Source organism: Mus caroli, unplaced genomic scaffold (assembly GCF_978045245.1).
Source record: "Mus caroli unplaced genomic scaffold, Mus_caroli_1 scaffold_9, whole genome shotgun sequence".
Taxonomy (NCBI): Eukaryota; Metazoa; Chordata; class Mammalia; order Rodentia; family Muridae; genus Mus; species Mus caroli.
In genome coordinates, this window is record NW_028227264.1 from 114,871,316 (window position 1) to 114,890,260 (window position 18,945).

The 18,945-nt window shown below is 42.9% G+C and overlaps 1 protein-coding gene across 3 annotated transcripts in view; it reads right to left on the reverse strand.

Moving 5' to 3' along the window:
- Tbc1d15 (TBC1 domain family member 15) overlaps positions 1-18,945 on the reverse strand; it is a 62,981-nt gene that overhangs the window by 16,771 nt on the left and 27,265 nt on the right. For 2 of the 3 annotated variants that reach the window (XM_021173957.3, XM_085843169.1), the window contains exons 6-12: positions 16,437-16,539; positions 15,551-15,601; positions 15,070-15,267; positions 14,012-14,140; positions 13,409-13,512; positions 12,448-12,542; positions 1,001-1,117 (exon numbers count right to left, since the gene is read on the reverse strand). In XM_021173957.3, the coding sequence (XP_021029616.2) occupies positions 1,001-1,117; positions 12,448-12,542; positions 13,409-13,512; positions 14,012-14,140; positions 15,070-15,267; positions 15,551-15,601; positions 16,437-16,539 (797 nt within the window). The remainder of the gene's footprint in view (positions 1-1,000; positions 1,118-12,447; positions 12,543-13,408; positions 13,513-14,011; positions 14,141-15,069; positions 15,268-15,550; positions 15,602-16,436; positions 16,540-18,945) is intronic. The other variant, XM_021173958.3, reaches the window with a different exon arrangement.

The following is an 18,945-nucleotide window of genomic DNA, read 5'->3' on the forward strand; positions in this document are numbered from 1 at the left end:
CTCATGAGAACCTTAACTACGTCTCAGATACCTGAAGTGCCTGACTTGAAAGTTTGATGTTGATGTGGACAAATGGAGATAGCAAGGGGATGCATGTCTCAAACCATGTTCCTGGCAGAATGCAAAGCCACGTGTGGATTCCTATCTCAAAATTATCATCGGAAGAGAGTGAATGCATGCTACCTGCTCTCAAGGGACGGTTCTGCTCTCTACAATGTTAACAGTTAGAATGGCAATGGACTGGAGTGCTGAAGGTACAGAGCTGTAGCTCTCAGCCTTCCTAATGCTGCAATCCTTAACACAGCTCCTCACCTTATGATGCTCTGGCTGGATTCTGCTGGATTCAACTGTGTGCAGCGTGGAGAGAGAAGACTTTCTCCATACAGAAGGGAAGGTTCTCCAGCCCAGGGTATCTGAGCAGCTCCACTCCTCTGCTAGAACCTCTAGATAAGCACTCAAATCCAAAACGCTAACAAACGGAAATGCCCTGGTTCAAAGCACTCAGGTAAGATGTACCTAACCTCAGCCTATGTTTTTGTCCACTCAACAATAGAGCACCTCTCAAGCACTGCCCCGGTTCTCAGAACTTTTCAAAGCTGGAAATTAAAAGATCACCACCGTCTTCACCTGTACCCCTGCACCCCTTAGTCTTTACATACATTTACCTACCACAGCAAGGCCAAACACCCAGCCTTACAATAAATAAGTGGCTTCATCTTACAATAAATAAGTGGCTTCATCAAAAGAAATGTAGCAAGCTAAGGCCACATCCCTAAGACTGTCTCGGCTGATACAGTAGTGCCCTCAAGGTATCCGTGTCCTTTTCTCAAAAAACTAAAATAACTCTAACGTGCCCTGTGGCTGCTGTGGCAACCTACGGCTCTCCTGTGGAGTCACACCCTCATAGGCTTCTAAAGCAATTACCACTTCAAGTCAGCTCATAAAATTCTAAACCAAGCACACACAAGTCTTTATTTAAAGCAAGACCCAGGGCACTCACCTAAATCAAAGTCATACATACAGTAGGTCATCAAAATGTCATGAAGCAGAATCAGCCCTGGGTTATCTTGGCCTTCATAAAACTTGTTTGTTCGATCTGTTCTGTTGACATCTTTCTCTAAAGAAGAAAATCACATATTTAAAAAATAAAACAAAAAACCAGATTCTTATATAAAGCTTTATCTAACAAGCACAGAATTTCCTATTTATTTTACTTCTTGTCAAGCTTTAATTAATGAAATAAAAATTCCTGGAGGACTGATTCCATAAAGAGCTGTCCTTTGGTCTCCACACGTGGTGCTCTTGGGCGCCCTGGGTCAGTTTTTCTTTATTGCGCTCCACCATGCGCTTGTCTTCTCATCACAGGAACCTTCTCGGTCCCACCTGTCTGCTGCTCCGATCTCTCCATCTGCTTCGAGACGTTTGCCAAACCTGCACGTGCCATGTCCAAGTGCTTTGCTGCTCCTCCTGAGCTCAGCTGATCTTGTCAACCAACAAGCCACCAAGCACCCCTTAACATCTAACTCTGATCACCTCAGCACAGTCCACACAAAAAGCCCTTGCTTTCCTTCCTGACACATCAGCCCCTCCTGAGCCGCGTTCCTGAGTCTCTTAGGAACCCATGGCCTCATGCTGTCCTTCCTCCTCCCCTGCTGTTTCTTTTCCTGCTTTCTCCATAATGTCCTCACTTGTAAATGAAAGTGCCTCAGTAGCTCATTCCTGGGACCCCTGCCCACCGGCCTGCCTAGTTGGCAAATGTTATTACTTTCCTAAATCACTGCTTCACAGTCTCTGAACCAGTGCGTTGGTGACCCTAAACTTGTCTCCAGCTCTTAACTCACCTACAACTTGAGGTCCCCCATACTAACATATTAGTTAGTGAATACCCAATATATACCTCAAAATTATCAGTTTATCGAAAACTGAATTCCTAATAGCCCCTTAAAAATTGTCTCCCCCTTCCAGCTTCTCTCTCCTGCATTGAAAGCACAGCAACTCCATGTTTCCAGTTGCTCACAATAAAAATGACATTCATCCTTCCTTCCCTTCACTGACACTGAACACTAAATCTTCGAACTAGAAACCAATTCACCGCATCCCCCTACTCTGACTCCACTCTAGCGGTGATGTCCTGGGCTCTTCTCTAAACCTTCAGGGTCCCTGAAATATAAGTCTAGACTTTGCTGTCTCCTCTGCCCTGAAACCTCCCTCACCTCGGAGTTGCAGGACAAATACCACAGCTGCTTCAGTCTCCGTGAGTCTGCCGGTTGCCAGTCTCCCACACCAAGAAGCCATCACCTCTCATCTGGACTAGTCGCTGCCTCAAACAGCCGTTCTCACACTGCTGTTGGCCCTCTAGAGCTATTCTGCAAGCAGCCACCAATGTGTGCCGATGAACCATAACTCAGCCCAAGCTACGTTCCAGCTCGAAAACCTTCTCATTTGAGCAACTGTCAGCTTATGCACCTGGTTTCACTCAATAGTCAATACACCAACATTCTTGTCAATTCTATCAACAACATGGGTCCTCTAACTCTGCACTGACACCATCTCTTACTTAGACTTCTACATCCTACTGACCAAGCTTCTGTAGTCCTGCTTGTATCTTAACTTTCTTATTCCTATTTACAACTTGATATAACCCATTTCACACAGCAGCAAAAACAAATCTAAATAATACATTTTTACAATGCCCCAATGGTTTTCTATTACACTTAAATCCATCTTCTTATGACCCACAAAACCTACAGCCTCCTGTGCAGAGAGGTGTGCATACATGAATACATGCCTACAGGTATACATGGGGCATGAACATCCGTGTGTGACCCCAAAGGTTTTTCCCACTGCACCACCTGGCCCTTTTTGGAAGCAGTGTTTTTCACTGAACCCAGGCCTCACTAAATGGCAAGACCAGCTGACTAGTAAGCCCCGGTGGACCACCTATCACACGTGCTTGCATGAGTGCTTTAAAAGCCATAGAATATCAAACAAATCAGTAATCTTTATTTTCCACTAAAAATGAACAAAATGAAAAAAAAAAACCATGTCTCAATTCAAATCATACAGAGATCTAAGCTAAGTGGGAGGCAAAGACAGAAGGATCAAGAGTTCAAGGCTATTCAGGAATGAGGGACAAAAATGAAAGCTACTACAGCTTAAAGTGTAATGGGAAGATGATCCAGTGTAGCCTCCCCCAGCCTGAAGTGGGCTGGTGCAGACCTTGTCGCCACTGAGGTGGGGCCACCTGGGCTATACCTTGGTCAGCCTTCTGACCAAGATGGCTCTATTGTTCTGTCACCTGCGCTGCTCTTCTCCGAGACTCTGCTACCTGCCGAGAGACCCTTGAGACATTCCAGAAACACATCCTATCCTGCAAGTTGCTGACAGGCTGGCTCTGGGCACCAAGAATGGATTGGTGGGGGATGGGCCTCCCCCCTTTATAAGCACAGTCTCTTAGTAAACTTGTGGGCTTTGATCAGAGCAATTTGTCTTGGCCTTATTCTTCTCTCGCAGTCTAGTCTTTTTCAGCCCCAGCCTGCCTTTCAGGAGTACCCGGTTCTTGTAGGCCACGAGCGGTTTACAACTACAATCCGGCATGTATTAAAAGAATCCTTTCTAGGTTGGGCATTTTATGTCCAAACAAGAGGTGAAGGGAACACAGTTCATCACCATTTCTTCTACTGACACTGGAAACAGTAGGTGTCTTCAGATGGAATCGTTCAACCCATGACGAAGAACCCCCAAGCGTTTTGCCTTAGGCAGAGAAGGAATTTACTGGGAGAGGGGGTGTTATGGCCAACAGACTCATTATTAGACTGACCTTTCTACATATAACTTAGAGGGTTCTTTGCTTAAGACAAGAGTTTTGCTATGTAGTTCTGGCTGGCCAGAATTACATATTATGTATCATGGGGTGTGTGTGTGTGTGTGTGTGTGTGTGTGTGTGTGTGTACTAGGAGACTAAATTCAAACCACTTTGCCTGCCTCCATTCCCCAAGTTCTGGAATTACATATATACACATATACACCAGTATAGTCAGGTTAAATTAGAGTTCTTTCTTCCACAGGTGGGTGGTAGTGGCTACAGTAATGACAAGAAGAAAAAAAATGGGGTTATTTGATTTTTCTAGAGTCCACCTTCTTGAGTTCTTTATATATATTGGATATTAGTCCCCTATCTGATTTAAGATAGGTAAAGATCCTTTCCCAATCTGTTGGTGGCCTTTTTGTCTTATTGACGGTGTCTTTTGCCTTGCAGAAGCTTTGCAGTTACATGAGGTCCCACTTGTCAATCCTCGATCTTACAGCACAAGCCATTGCTGTTCTATTCAGGAATTTTTCCCCTGTGCCCATATCTTCGAGGCTTTTCCCCACTTTCTCCTCTGTAAGGAGCCGTCCTCACATTCGCCATTATAAGATGGCACTGACACCTGTGTTCTAAGTAGTAAACAAACCATCTGCACATGCGCTGGGGTAGTTTCCCACCCCATGTGCTCTGCCTTTCCCGTGATGACAACTCTGGCTGAGGGGCTGCAGCCAATCAGGGAGTGACACTCCGAGGCGGAGGACAGTCCTCCATAAAAGGGAGGGGGCTCCACCATCTCGGGCTCTCTCTCTGGCTCCTTTCTCCACTGGCTCCTGATGGGGTAAGCAATAAAGTTTGTACTGCAGAAGATTCTTGTTGCCCTGAGCGTGTTCTTACCAGGGGGACACACAAAAGCGCGGGCAACAAATGGTGCCGGAACCCGCGAACTACTGCATCACGGGGAAGGAGCGGTTAATGAAGTGTTCCCACAAAACAGACTGTTGAGAAGGATCCGGCATGGGTTCAGAACTCTTCAGCTGGGGAACGGAGCAGAAGCAGAACTGCTGGGATGGGACGCGTGTTACAGCTTTACAAGGTATGTCTAGTCTTGAACTTTCTCTAGTGTTAAAAGCCCTTTTATTTCTTTTCACATGTCAACAAGTGGTTAAGGCAGGGTGGAGAATTCTGGACGAAATTCAAGACAGTCTATCAGAAGTAAAGTGGGGAGAGATTAGAAGGAAAGAGGAGAGAAAACAAAGGAAAAAAGAAAAGTTAATGTCAGGGAAAAATACCTGGGGAGAGATTGGAAGGAAAGAGGAGAAAAGAGATGAGTTTAAGGAGCCAGTTCTTAATAGCTGTGAATCAGATGAAGAAATTAGCCCTTCTGAGGAAACAGACTTGGAGGAGGAAGCAGCTTGTTATGAGAGAGAAATGCGAGCTTATAGGTCAAGAAAAAAGCCAAAAGCGACTGGCAAAGGCCAGCTTGCTGCTTGGCCTCAGGGCAGTCAGCTTCAGGGTCATAGTGCACCTCCGCCCTATGCGGAGCCCCCGCCCTGCGTAGTGCGTCAGCCCTGCGCAGAGAGGCAGTGCGCAGACTCGTTCATTCCAAGAGAGGAACAAAGGAAGATGCAACAGGCATTTCCGGTCTTTGAAGGAGCCGAGGGTGGGCGTGTTCACGCTCCGGTAGACTATACACAGATTAAAGAGCTTGCCGAATCGGTCCGTAAATATGGAGCCAATGCTAATTTTACCTTGGTGCAGTTAGACAGGCTTGCTGGCATGGCACTAACTCCTGCCGACTGGCAAATGATTGCAAAAGCCGCTCTCCCCAGTATGGGCAAATATATGGAATGGAGAGCACTATGGCAAGAGGCTGCACAAACTCAGGCCCGAGCAAATGCTGCCGCTTTGACTCCAGAGCAGAGAGATTGGACCTTTGACCTGTTAACGGGTCAGGGAGCTTATACCGCTGATCAAACAAATTATCACTGGGGAGCTTATGCCCAAATTTCCTCCGCGGCTATTAAGGCCTGGAAGGCGCTCTCCCGAACAGGTGAAGCCACTGGACAATTAACCAAGATCATCCAGGGACCCCAGGAGTCCTTCTCAGACTTTGTGGCCAGAATGACAGAGGCAGCAGAGCGTATTTTTGGAGATTCAGAGCAAGCCGCACCTCTGATAGAACAGCTCATTTATGAGCAAGCCACACAGGAGTGTCGAACGGCCATAGCCCCAAGAAAGAATAAAGGCTTACAGGATTGGCTCAGGGTTTGTCGAGAGCTCGGGGGACCTCTCACCAATGCAGGCTTAGCGGCTGCCATCCTCCAATCCCAAAAACGCTTCATAGGCAGAAATGATTGGAGGACATGTTTTAACTGTGGGAGGCCTGGGCATTTTAAGAAAGATTGTAGAGCTCCAGACAAAAAGGGGGGGACCCTCACTCTTTGCTCTAAGTGTGGCAAGGGCTATCATAGAGCCGACCAGTGTTGCTCTGTGAGGGATATAAAGGGCAGACTCCTTCCCCCACCTGATAGCCAATCAGCTGATGTGTCAAAAAACGGGCTATCGGGCCCTCGGTCCCAGGGCCCTCAAAGATATGGGAACCGGTTTGTCAGGACCCAGGAAGCAGTCAGAGAGGCGACCCAGGAAGACCCACAAGGGTGGACCTGCGCGCCACCTCCGATTTCCTACTAATGCCTCAAATGAGTATTCAGCCGGTGCCGGTGGAGCCTATACCATCTTTGCCCCCTGGAACCATGGGCCTTATTCTCGGCCGGGGTTCACTCACCTTGCAGGGCTTAGTAGTCCACCCTGGAGTTATGGATTGTCAACATTCCCCTGAAATACAGGTCCTGTGTTCAAGCCCTAAGGGCGTTTTTTCTATTAGTAAAGGAGATAGGATAGCTCAGCTGCTGCTCCTCCCTGATAATACCAGGGAGAAATCTGCAGGACCTGAGACAAAGAAAATGGGCTCCCCTGGAAATGATTCTGCCTATTTGGTTGTATCTTTGAATGATAGACCTAAGCTCCGCCTTAAGATCAGCGGAAAAGAGTTTGAAGGCATCCTTGATACCGGAGCAGATAAAAGTATAATCTCTACACATTGGTGGCCCAAAGCATGGCCCACCACAGAGTCATTTCATTCATTACAGGGCCTAGGATATCAATCATGTCCCACTATAAGCTCTGTTGCCTTGACATGGGAATCCTCCGAGGGGCAGCGAGGGAAATTCATACCTTATGTGCTCCCACTCCCGGTTAACCTCTGGGGGAGGGATATTATGCAGCATTTGGGCCTTGTTTTGTCCAATGAGAATGCCCCGTCGGGAGGGTGTTCGGTTAAAGTAAGAAATATCATGGCAAAGATGGGTTATAAAGAGGGAAAAGGGTTAGGACGTCAAGAGCAAGGAAGGACAGAGCCCATCTCACCCACTGGAAACCAAGATAGACAGGGTCTGGGTTTTTTCTAGGAGCCATTGGGGCAGCACGACCCATACCATGGAAAGCAGGGGATCCAATATGGGTTCCTCAGTGGCCCCTATCCTCTGAAAAACTGGAAGCTGTGACTCAACTGGTAAATGAACAATTAGAACTGGGCCATATTGAACCATCTACCTCACCTTGGAATACTCCAATTTTTGTAATTAAGAAAAAGTCAGGAAAGTGGAGACTGCTCCATGACCTCAGAGCCATTAATGAGCAAATGAACTTATTTGGCCCCGTACAGAGAGGTCTCCCTGTACTTTCCGCCTTACCACGTGGCTGGAATTTAATTATTATAGATATTAAAGATTGTTTCTTTTCTATACCTTGTGTCCAAGGGATAGGCCCAGATTTGCCTTTACCATCCCCTCTATTAATCACATGGAACCTGATAAGAGGTATCAATGGAAGGTCTTACCACAGGGAATGTCCAATAGTCCTACAATGTGCCAACTTTATGTGCAGGAAGCTCTTTTGCCAGTGAGGGAACAATTCCCCTCTTTAATTTTGCTTCTTTACATGGATGACATCCTTCTATGCCATAAAAACCTTACCATACTACAAAAGGCATATCCTTTTCTACTTAAGACTTTAAGTCAGTGGGGTTTACAGATAGCCACAGAAAAGGTCCAAATTTCTGATACAGGACAATTTTTGGGCTCTGTGGTGTCCCCAAATAAAATTGTGCCCCAAAAGGTAGAGATAAGAAGAGATCACCTCCATACCTTAAATGATTTTCAGAAGCTGTTAGGGGATATTAACTGGCTCAGACCTTTTTTGAAGATTCCTTCCGCTGAGTTAAGGCCTTTGTTTGATATTTTAGAAGGAGATTCTCATATCTCCTCCCCTAGGGCTCTTACTCTAGCTGCTAGCCAGGCCTTACAAAAGGTGGAAGATGCATTACAGAATGCACAATTACAACGTATTGAGGATTCGCAGCCTTTTAGTTTATGTGTCTTTAAGACAGCACAATTGCCAACCGCAGTTTTGTGGCAGAATGGGCCATTGTTGTGGATCCATCCAAATGTATCTCCAGCTAAAATAATAAATTGGTATCCTGATGCAATTGCACAGCTCGCCCTTAAAGGCCTAAAAGCAGCAATCACCCATTTTGGACGAAATCCCTATCTTTTAATTGTACCTTATATCGCTGCACAGGTTCAGACCTTGGCAGCCACATCTAATGATTGGGCAGTTTTAGTTACCTCCTTTTCAGGACAAATAGATAACCATTATCCAAAACATCCAATTTTACAGTTCGCCCAAAATCAATCTGTTGTGTTTCCACAAATAACAGTAAGAAACCCACTTAAAAATGGGGTTGTGGTATATACTGATGGATCAAAAACTGGCATAGGTGCCTATGTGGCTAATGGTGAAGTAGTATCCAAACAATATAATGAAAATTCACCTCAAGTGGTAGAATGTTTAGTGGTTTTAGAAGTTTTAAAAACCTTTTTAGAACCCCTCAATTTTTTAGAAGTGGCTGGAGTGATTAAGCCTTCCAGTAAAGTTGCCAATATTTTTCAGCAGATACAATTAGTTTTGTTATCTAGAAGATTTCCTGTTTATATTACTCATGTTAGAGCCCATTCAGGCCTACCTGGCCCCATGGCTCTGGGGAATGATCTGGCAGATAAAGCCACTAAAGTGGTGGCTGCTGCCCTAACATCCCCGATAGAGGCTGCAAGAAATTTTCATAACAATTTTCATGTGACGGCTGAAACATTACGCCGCCGTTTCTCCTTGACGAGAAAAGAAGCCCGTGACATTGTTACTCAATGTCAAAGCTGCTGTGAGTTCTTGCCAGTTCCTCATGTGGGAATTAACCCACGCGGTATTCGACCTCTACAGGTCTGGCAAATGGATGTTACACATGTTTCTTCCTTTGGAAAACTTCAATATCTCCATGTGTCCATTGACACATGCTCTGGCATCATGTTTGCCTCTCCTTTAACCGGAGAAAAGGCCTCACATGTGATTCAACATTGTCTTGAGGCATGGAGTGCTTGGGGAAAACCCAAACTCCTTAAGACTGATAATGGACCAGCTTATACATCTCAAAAATTCCAACAGTTCTGCCGTCAGATGGACGTAACCCACCTGACTGGACTTCCATACAACCCCCAAGGACAGGGTATTATTGAGCGGGCGCACCGCACCCTCAAATCCTATCTAATAAAACAGAAAGGGGGAGTCGAGGAGGCTCTACCCCGAGTACCAAGAGTGTCTGTGTCCACAGCACTCTTTACACTCAATTTTTTAAATCTTGATTCTCATGGCCATACCGCGGCTGAACGACATTGTTCAGAGCCAGATAGGCCCAAAGAGATGGTTAAATGGAAAGATGTTTTAAATAACAAATGGAAAGGCCCGGATCCTATTTTGATAAGATCCAGGGGAGCTGTTTGTGTTTTTCCACAGAATGAAGACAACCCATTCTGGATACCAGAAAGACTCACCCGAAAAATCCAGACTGACCAAGGGAATACTGATGTCCCTCGTCTTGGTGATGTCCAGTGCAACGACAACAAAGGGAAAGCAGCGTTGGGAGATACAGAATTGGACGGCTAAATTTGAACAGACCCTTTGAAAATTAAGACTTGCCCCATGCACTTGGACCTGTCCCTGACCTAAGGACTATCTTTTCAACATTTTCCTTCTTTAAAGAATGGGTGGGGGTGGAATTATTTGGAGCTGTTCTTTGCTGTGGATTAGTGTTGCTTCTTTGATTGGTCTGTAAGCTTAAGGCCCAAATTAGGAGAGACATGGTGGTTATTTCCCAGGCGCTTGCAGCACTAGAACATGGTGCTTCCCCTGATATATGGTTATCTATGCTTAAGCAATAGGTCGCTGGCCACTCAGCTCTTGCACCCCACGAGGCTAGTCTCATTGCACGGGATAGAGTGAGTGTGCTTCAGCAGCCCGAGAGAGTTGCACGGCTAAGCACTGCAGTAGAAGGGCTCTGTGGCATTTATGAGCCTATTCTAGGGAGACATGTCATCTTTCAAGAAGGTTGAGTGTCCAAATGTCCTTCCCCCAGGAAAAACGACACGGGACCAGACCAGGACCCCTCCGGGTGATGAGCCTGGGAGGAGGTTTTGTGTACGGCTCCTTTACCTGCACACTGGGGATTTGACCTCTATCTCCACTCTCATTATTATGGGTGGCCTATTGCTCTTAAATAAAAGAAAAGGGGGAGATGTAAGGAGCCGTCCTCACATTCGCCATTATAAGATGGCACTGACACCTGTGTTCTAAGTAGTAAACAAACCATCTGCACATGCGCTGGGGTAGTTTCCCACCCCATGTGCTCTGCCTTTCCCGTGATGACAACTCTGGCTGAGGGGCTGCAGCCAATCAGGGAGTGACACTCCGAGGCGGAGGACAGTCCTCCATAAAAGGGAGGGGGCTCCACCATCTCGGGCTCTCTCTCTGGCTCCTTTCTCCACTGGCTCCTGATGGGGTAAGCAATAAAGTTTGTACTGCAGAAGATTCTTGTTGCCCTGAGCGTGTTCTTACCAGGGGGACACACAAAAGCGCGGGCAACACTCCTCTATAAGTTTCACTGTCTCTGGTTTTATGTGGAGTTCCTTGATCCACTTAGATTTGACCTTAGTACAAGGAGATAGGAATAGATCAATTCGCATTCTTCTACATGATAACCGCCAGTTGTGCCAGCACCATTTGTTGAAAATGCTGTCTTTTTTCCACTGGATGGTTTTAGCTCCCTTGTCAAAGATCAAGTGACTATAGGTGTGTGGGTTCATCTCTGGGTCTTCGATTCTATTCCATTGGTCTACTTGTCTGTCGCTATACCAGTACCATGCAGTTTTTAATCACAATTGCTCTGTAGTACAGCTTTAGGTCAGGCATTTGTGAGGCTATGCTGGTGCCTGGCAAACACAGAAGTGGATGCTCACTGTTAGCTATTGGATGGAACACAGGGCCCCCAATGGAGAAGCTAGAGAAAGTACCCAAGGAGCTAAAAGGATCTGCAACCCTATAGGTCGAACAACATTATGAACTAACCAGTACCCCCCGAGCTTGTGTCTCTAGCTGCATATGTAGAAGAAGATGGCCTAGTCAGCCATCATTGGGAAGAGAGGCCCCTTGATCTTGCAAACTTTATATGCCTCAGTATAGGGGAACGGCAGGGCCAAGAAGTGGGAGTTGGTGGGTAGGGGAGTGGGGAGGGGGGTATGGGGAACTTTTGAGATAGCATTTGAAATGTAAATGAAGAAAATACCTAATTAAAATATTTAAAAAAAAAAAAGAAGGAAAAAAAAAAGACTTTCTGTATTTATAAACCTATAAACATCCGTATATAAATTCAATATAAAAATTTGAAACTAAGTCCTAATGTTATGCAAATTTATATAAAACAAGACATGAAAGGACAGTTCAGGAGTACTAAACCTGGATTCCATTCTCATCAACCATGTGACACTGGACAAGCCATTCCTATTAATGCTTCTGTTTTCTCATGTGTAAAACCAACTGTGAGTTGAGACAGGCCAGGCAGGTGTGTACAGCAGCCTTCGATAATTTTAGATTTGATTTTTACCACAGGGGTCAGGTATCCCAGAACTAAGTCTAATGGTCTTAGTACTAAAACTGTGCCAAGCATCTCTTTTTAGTTATTCCCAGGTAAATATTCTATTTTCAAATTCAAAAACTTCCCACTTAAAATCCCTTAACTAAAGTAAACAGCTCGGCATGGTGGTGCACATCAGAGCTCAGGAGGCAGAGGCAGGAGACTCTCAGCGTTCAAAACCAGCCGGGTCTCCATAGCAAGCTCAGGATAGCCAAGACTACACAGACCCTGGGGTAGCAGGGAATATGCACATTAAAGCTAACCATAATTATCTCCAGGTAGCAAAAACAAATTTTTATTTTCTTTTTGGTCACCTACAGTTTCTAATTTTTGACAATAAGCACAACATCACTTTCTCAGGGAATAAAAACTAGGTCTTTTAAAATAAGGAAATAATCTTTCCGTCATTCACATTTGGAATGACAGCAGCACATCAGTACTTAAATACGCAAAGGTAAACGAACAGGCCTGCTAGACTACACATAAATGTATACTGCCCACAGTTTCCAATCCGGGTTTCTTTTGAGCCCCAATATCGATGCTATCACATATGGAAACCTACCGATCAGACTTCTGTAGTCTCTCAGGCGTGAGTTTCTCTTCTCCTGGGCCTCACTGACAGACTTCCACTGCAGTTTCATCCTGAAGTACTCATCACTGTAGGAGACAGCAGACACCAGGACGCCATTGAACCTTGTGTCTGTGACACTGCTTACTTGAGTTGTGTATACATAGTATATCAGAGTATCTATGACGGTGGCAGTAAGTTTACAAACATGACAGTGAAGTGTTTAGTTAGACACACGTGAAAACAGGAAAACAGATGGGATCAACTTCAGCTGCTAGCATCTTAGGTATACCTTCATACACTTCAATTCTTGAAATGATTTCTAAACTTATTCTACTTATTAAATATTTGAGTCAGTAAAGCTCTTGAATAAATATAAACAAGAATTCAAATAACCTTTTAAACCCAACGCTAAAAGTTGTTTTCCTGTTTTGTTACTAGACCTTTGATATACACATAGTGCTTGAAAATAGTTTAAAATCAAAGGTAAGACATAAAAACACCTGGGAAGTTAGTTATATTTCTCTACAAGAATAAGAAATAGACGCTTTCTTTTATGTGACCATTGTATGAGCACATGAAAATAACTTATAGCTAATATAAACAGCAAATACACATATAACCCAATTCTACAATTTCATAAATTATAAAACCAACAGAAATGAGTACTATACCTTATATCTAAATAGTTGTCTTTATGCAAAGCTAGCACAGAAAACTTAGACATTTTACCATGTTTACAGAGTCACAAACATAGCTATAACAAGATCCTTCTAAATAAGTGTTTCTGGCTTGAAATAATTACATTGCTTCTAATTTTTAAATTGAAACAATGAAATCTAATTGTCCTCCCGTTTCCTGCTGGTCTACTCCAAATCTTTCCATAAAAACTTAATTTGTATGGGTGGGTTACTTGAGTTTCTCTGGTAAAAATACAAAAGCATCATATACTTACGTTTTTTGTTTTTGTAATTGAGTTCTTTCCTCTTTGGTACTATCCCAAGGAAAATAACCCAGGAGAAATTTCCATGCTTGCTTTCTTAATGAATGACTAAGACCCTAAAGAAAGTATTCATATTAATCACATTAGTTAAAAACACATAAACAAACAAAAAACAATACTCTAAGTTCACAAAACTTGACTATAAATAAAGAGGAAACTTACTACCTAAGTTTTCTATTTCTAAATAATTCAGTGAATACTGTCTTGTTTCTTGTTCTAGACCCTGACAATGTTAGTAGTTGCCAAACTGCCAAAAGCATACAGCAGACTGCACGGTGGACAGAGGCTGAGGAGGAGGAAGGCCAACCTTACTGGGTAGACAATGCTACTCTTAGAAGGCTCCTCATGGAACCCGCACAACAAAACCAGAACACTCATCTTCCCTAGATGTATGGACATCTGCAAACTCAGCACTCGGCACTGTAAGCTCCCCACTCTTCCACTTAACACAGCATTTTATTATATCTTTCATTAAAGAAAGGAGAGTCAACTCTTCGTGCAAAAGCAAGCAAGCAGCCCAGCTCTGACACAATCAGAAGCACAGGTGGTCCCCACCCCTCTGAATATCTTTTGCTTCATGCTTTCCACAGCTACGAGTCTTCCTTCAGAGTCAAGGCTTTTGTTCCATTCTTCCAGGGACACTGGCTCCCGCCTTTGCACAACAGGTCGCTCTCCCAAATCAATCTAGAACAGGAGGAGAAATAAAGAGTACTTCTCACACATCTGTACATGAAATCAAGGCGTAAGTGAAAGCTAAGACACCGTTCCTCAGGCAGGAGCGTTACTGCTCCTCCAGCCTTCCTTCCTTGTCCAGTTAGTTTTAAGTTAAGGGCCTTTATTAGGCAGCGTCACACACATTTCCCCTCTATAGAACAAATTCAGAGACTGCACTGATTGAAACTATTTGTCATTACATCTTCAATTACATAGTAAAAATCATTCGGCGTCAATTCTACGAAACCCTCAAATCAAATGGTATATTATTAAGAAGAGATAGAGTATATAATTATTCCACTATCACACTCTAAAATTAGCTTTTCTTACAAACTGAGGTTTGCAATTCTCAAAACTGATTCATGACACATTCGTCCCACTTGGCAGTTTCTACTGTTTTTATTTGATTAATAGATGGTGGTGATTTTAAGATACTATTTAAAGATAAAGCCTTTAATTACGTACCACAACTTACAAATTTACAATTTTATAATTATGAGCAAGCCTCAAGTTGCAGCAAGCTCAGAAGCCTTGCTGAACATTATATAAAGATTTGCTTTCTTTCAAGGCCCAACCCCATCTTAGAGACTTAGAGGCGAACCAGAGCCCTAAGTCCTGTCACGCTGCCTCTGGCCCTACACAGAAATGGGCAAATTACAAACAAACCTAACAGGCGACAGGCAAACTCGGCATTCCTTTTACTGTTCTGCACTCCACAAAACAACTACCAGAAAGCCATCACAGAAGAAGAGGCGTTCATATGAGAACAAGTCAGCAAAGCGAGCTACTCTGAGTGGGCTGCAGAAACCAGCTGTGAAAAGGGAGCTGTCTTCTGTAGTACTCACTATGCATTCTTCTGCTACAAGGTTGAGAACTAGGTTACTTTAATCTCCACTCACTCTAGTGATGACTTCAAACCCTGGTTCTTCTTGCTGGTTTATCTTGAGACCTGGGATAGCATCACTAAGAAAATCCGCCATTTCTGAAGGTGGTCGTTGATGTGTAGAGGGATCGCTGCCTCGCAAACTGTCAAAAATGTAGTTTGTAACTTTGGAAAATCCTACCATGGTTGCTGTATAAGGATCCTTTTTAATTTTCTAGGTAGTAGAAAAAAATATTAGCATTAGTTATTTAAAAAATAAGAAACAAATTATCCTGTAAGTGGCAAACAGCAAAGCTTCTAAAGGGAGGGAAATCAGAGCTAAAACAGAGTCTTCTATGATTATCTTAGGGTTTTTTTCTAGAAAGAAATTTTAAATTTAAACCATTTAGTTAAAATAGCGTAATAGACGACAAATCAATGCTACTGATTGAATTGCTGATCAGCAAATGCTCTGCAGGCCTCAGTCAATCTGCATACAGAATGCACACAGGGCTTACTCTCCAGTGGTGAATGGCCCACAACAGCTTTCTTCTGTCTAGCAGGCCTGCCTTCACAAAAAAAAAAAAAAAAAAAAAAGAAAAAAGAAAAAGAAAAAATACAGATATGTATTTCTTAAAGTGTGCACTACCACACTAACACAAAATATTTGATAGATAAATTTAAAAGCTCAGTTTGTTTAGGTAAGAGCTGATATTTTAATTGATCTAAATTAGCTGCTTACATCAAAAAACATGTCTAGGGCAGAGCTGTCCTGAAAACAGCAAAGTCTTCTTAATGTCTAGTCCTAGGGTTGTTCCTAACGCCTGCTAAGACAGCTGTTTATTAAATCACTCCTCAGAAGAACACTTTCTTAAGGAGAAGATCCTCTTGACCTACTTGTTTCTCAACTCTCTGTTTATGTTGTTAATCTTTACATGGCCCAAGTCAAGACAAGGGGCCAGAATCCTAGCAAGCACTTTGGCATGTGCCACGGGGCTGAAGGGCTGACCACTTGCAGGGGCCCTGCACGGGTTCAGTGAGTGCTTTTGGTCAAAAGCAAGACTCTACCTAAACACATTTGGAAGAATCAGATACATCCTAATATCCACACTATCTACTGAGAAGTAAAACAAAAATTCAGATTGCTTTTTTTTCTAAACTAATCATTAAGTTGAAATATCCTACTCTGTGATCCTTCACATGAATCAAAAGCATAATTAAAATCTGCCTTATTTCAGCACTATGAAAAAGGAAAGACCTGGCTCAACAGTAATTATTACTCTGTAAGAGGCCTCAGTACTATGCCCTAAACATCACAGACGACACCTGCTCATTCTCTGGTCTGAAACCAGAGTCAAACTGACACACAGATAAAGACTACATCTAAGGACTATAACAACATACTTGTATTAAGCCATATGCTGGTTCATCAAGAAGATTTTCAAAAGACTGTGAGAGACTCTTATTCTGACAATTGACAAGAAGTGTTCTACTATCTTGTGGTGACCTGTAAATAGAAATGGAGATTTTTAGAAATTACTACCACAATATTTCAATTATCTCCTGAATAACTAGTGCATTTAAAAAAAAAAAAAAAAAACTCTAGCTCCAGAAGTTTCTTAGTAAAAAAAATTCCCTATTAGCAAATACCTAGAACTATAAAAAAAAACCTTCATGAAACAGGAAATATTAAACTTGTGTTTGTGTGTTGAGACAAGTTTCTCTGTGTAGCCTCAGCTGTCCTGGAATGCACTGTGTAGACCAGGCTGGCCTAGAACTCAAGAGATCCACCTGCATCTGCCTCCCAAGTGCTAGAATTAAAGACATGCACCACTTAACTTATTGTGTGTGCATTCTGCTTACATGTATGTATGTAGGACGCATGTGTACCTGGTACCAAGAACTGTATTAAAGGTGGTTGTGAGTGGTAAGGGTGGGTTCTGGGAACTGAGCTTGGTTCTTCTGTGAGAATCGCAATTTCTCTTAACTACTGAGCCATCTCTCCAATCAAAATATTACATCTTAAAATGGAATGTAACAAACATATTTTTATGATTTTATTCTAGGGAAAGTCAAGATATTTATGTTACAGTGAAACTGAATCCTTAGATAAAATTTACAACAGTAAAGTCTACAATATATATGTCTTTGTTATAAAAAAACAAATGAAACCAAATTGTAGGATTCAAGTATGTGATATATACAAAATAAGAAACACATTTTGAAATGGTTTCCAAATTTTCTCCCCAGCTTTTAAGTAATACAGTACAAAATGTTTAAAAATTCAGGATATGAAGGTTCTTTGATAATGATGCTAAACATAGCTATACATGCATACATTAAAAAGTGTTTACACACACATACATACATATATATTTTCAGTGACCATACAGTTCTAGTTTTCTTATTAAAAGTTGAAAAACAGGTCTCTTTCCACACTCCTTAGTAACCAGAGTACACACTGTGCTTTTTTCACAGAATCAGACAAGCTAACCAGTCTTTTTCTATTGTTTTATGACCTAGTAAGTTAGCTGTAATAAATCTATAAATGTTCTATGGTTAAAATAAAAACTAAATGTTTTCTGCTGCAATACACATCTAGTTTATTACAAATGTTGAGATAAGATCTTCAATAACAGCTATCTCATCTTGATTCTAACATAACAGGATAAAGCAGAAATGCTACAAGGGATATGAAATCCAAAACAGGAGCTTTTCCCAACCTGGGTATGAGCAACACTGGTTCCCTGAGAGACCATAGAAGCTAGTACACAGTGTGTTTGGGGTGGGGGTGGTCTTAGGCAGCTAGGATGAGGGCCTTAAGCCCAAGCCCACAGTGACACATCTACTCCAACCAGGTCACATCTACTCCAACAGGTCCCCACCTCCTAACAGTGCCACTCCCTGGGTCAAGCATATATAAACCATCACAGGGGCACAATTAAAACATATCACACTTTCATTCATTATGTCTTTCTGAAACTAGCATCAGAGTGACCCCCTTAACCTGACCACAGGAGATGCAAGTGCATTACAAACCAGCAGCCACAATATCTTCATTTTTTAATACTGTACACTCCCTGACGGATATTGCAGGTCCTCCTTGGGGAAATGCTGAAGAAATGTAAGGCTCAACTACCCTGAAGGAAGTCATCAAAGTGTTAGAAAACACAGTGACCGAGGGAGAGAGCACTCTCAGGCAGCTTCACTAGGAAGGACTGGCTTTCAGAACATGCTTATAACTGCCAAGTTATCACACTGATTTAATCTCAAAGTATGTGTTCTGGGAAGCTAATCTCTCATGCTAAAAAAGATGTTAAAACTTAATGCCATACTAAAATGAACTTTAAGTGATGTTAGCACCAGCAACTGTAACACTGCCTGCAAAAAGTTAAAGGGAAAAAATTGCAATAGTAAGAATATCACCTAAAAATTCGAGGTGCTTCCCAGCTCCAACATGAGCCAACAGACTTAGAAACCATATTGAACAACGTCTGTGCATGGGTCTGACCCAGAAGCTACTTTGTACTGTTACTGTCCCACTAATGAAATACAGTAACAGCACTGCAGCCAACAGCAACTGAGACTCAACGAAAAGAAAAAGTCAATGCAGAGACGGGGAGAGACAGGAGACAGGGCTCAGCTATTAGGAGCACTGCCTGCTCGTCTAAAGAGCCTGCGGTTGAGTCTCAGAATCCACAAGGAGGCTAGCAATAGTCTGCAACTCCAGTCCAGGGGATCTGATGCCCTCTTCTGGCCTCCACAGGCACCAGGCAAGAACATGATATACACACATACATGCAGACAAAACACCTATACACATAGACTATTTTTAAATCAATGTTACAGAATATTCACAGTGACAAACTTTATATATAGTAACTAACCTTGGGAATAGTTAGTGTGATATGAT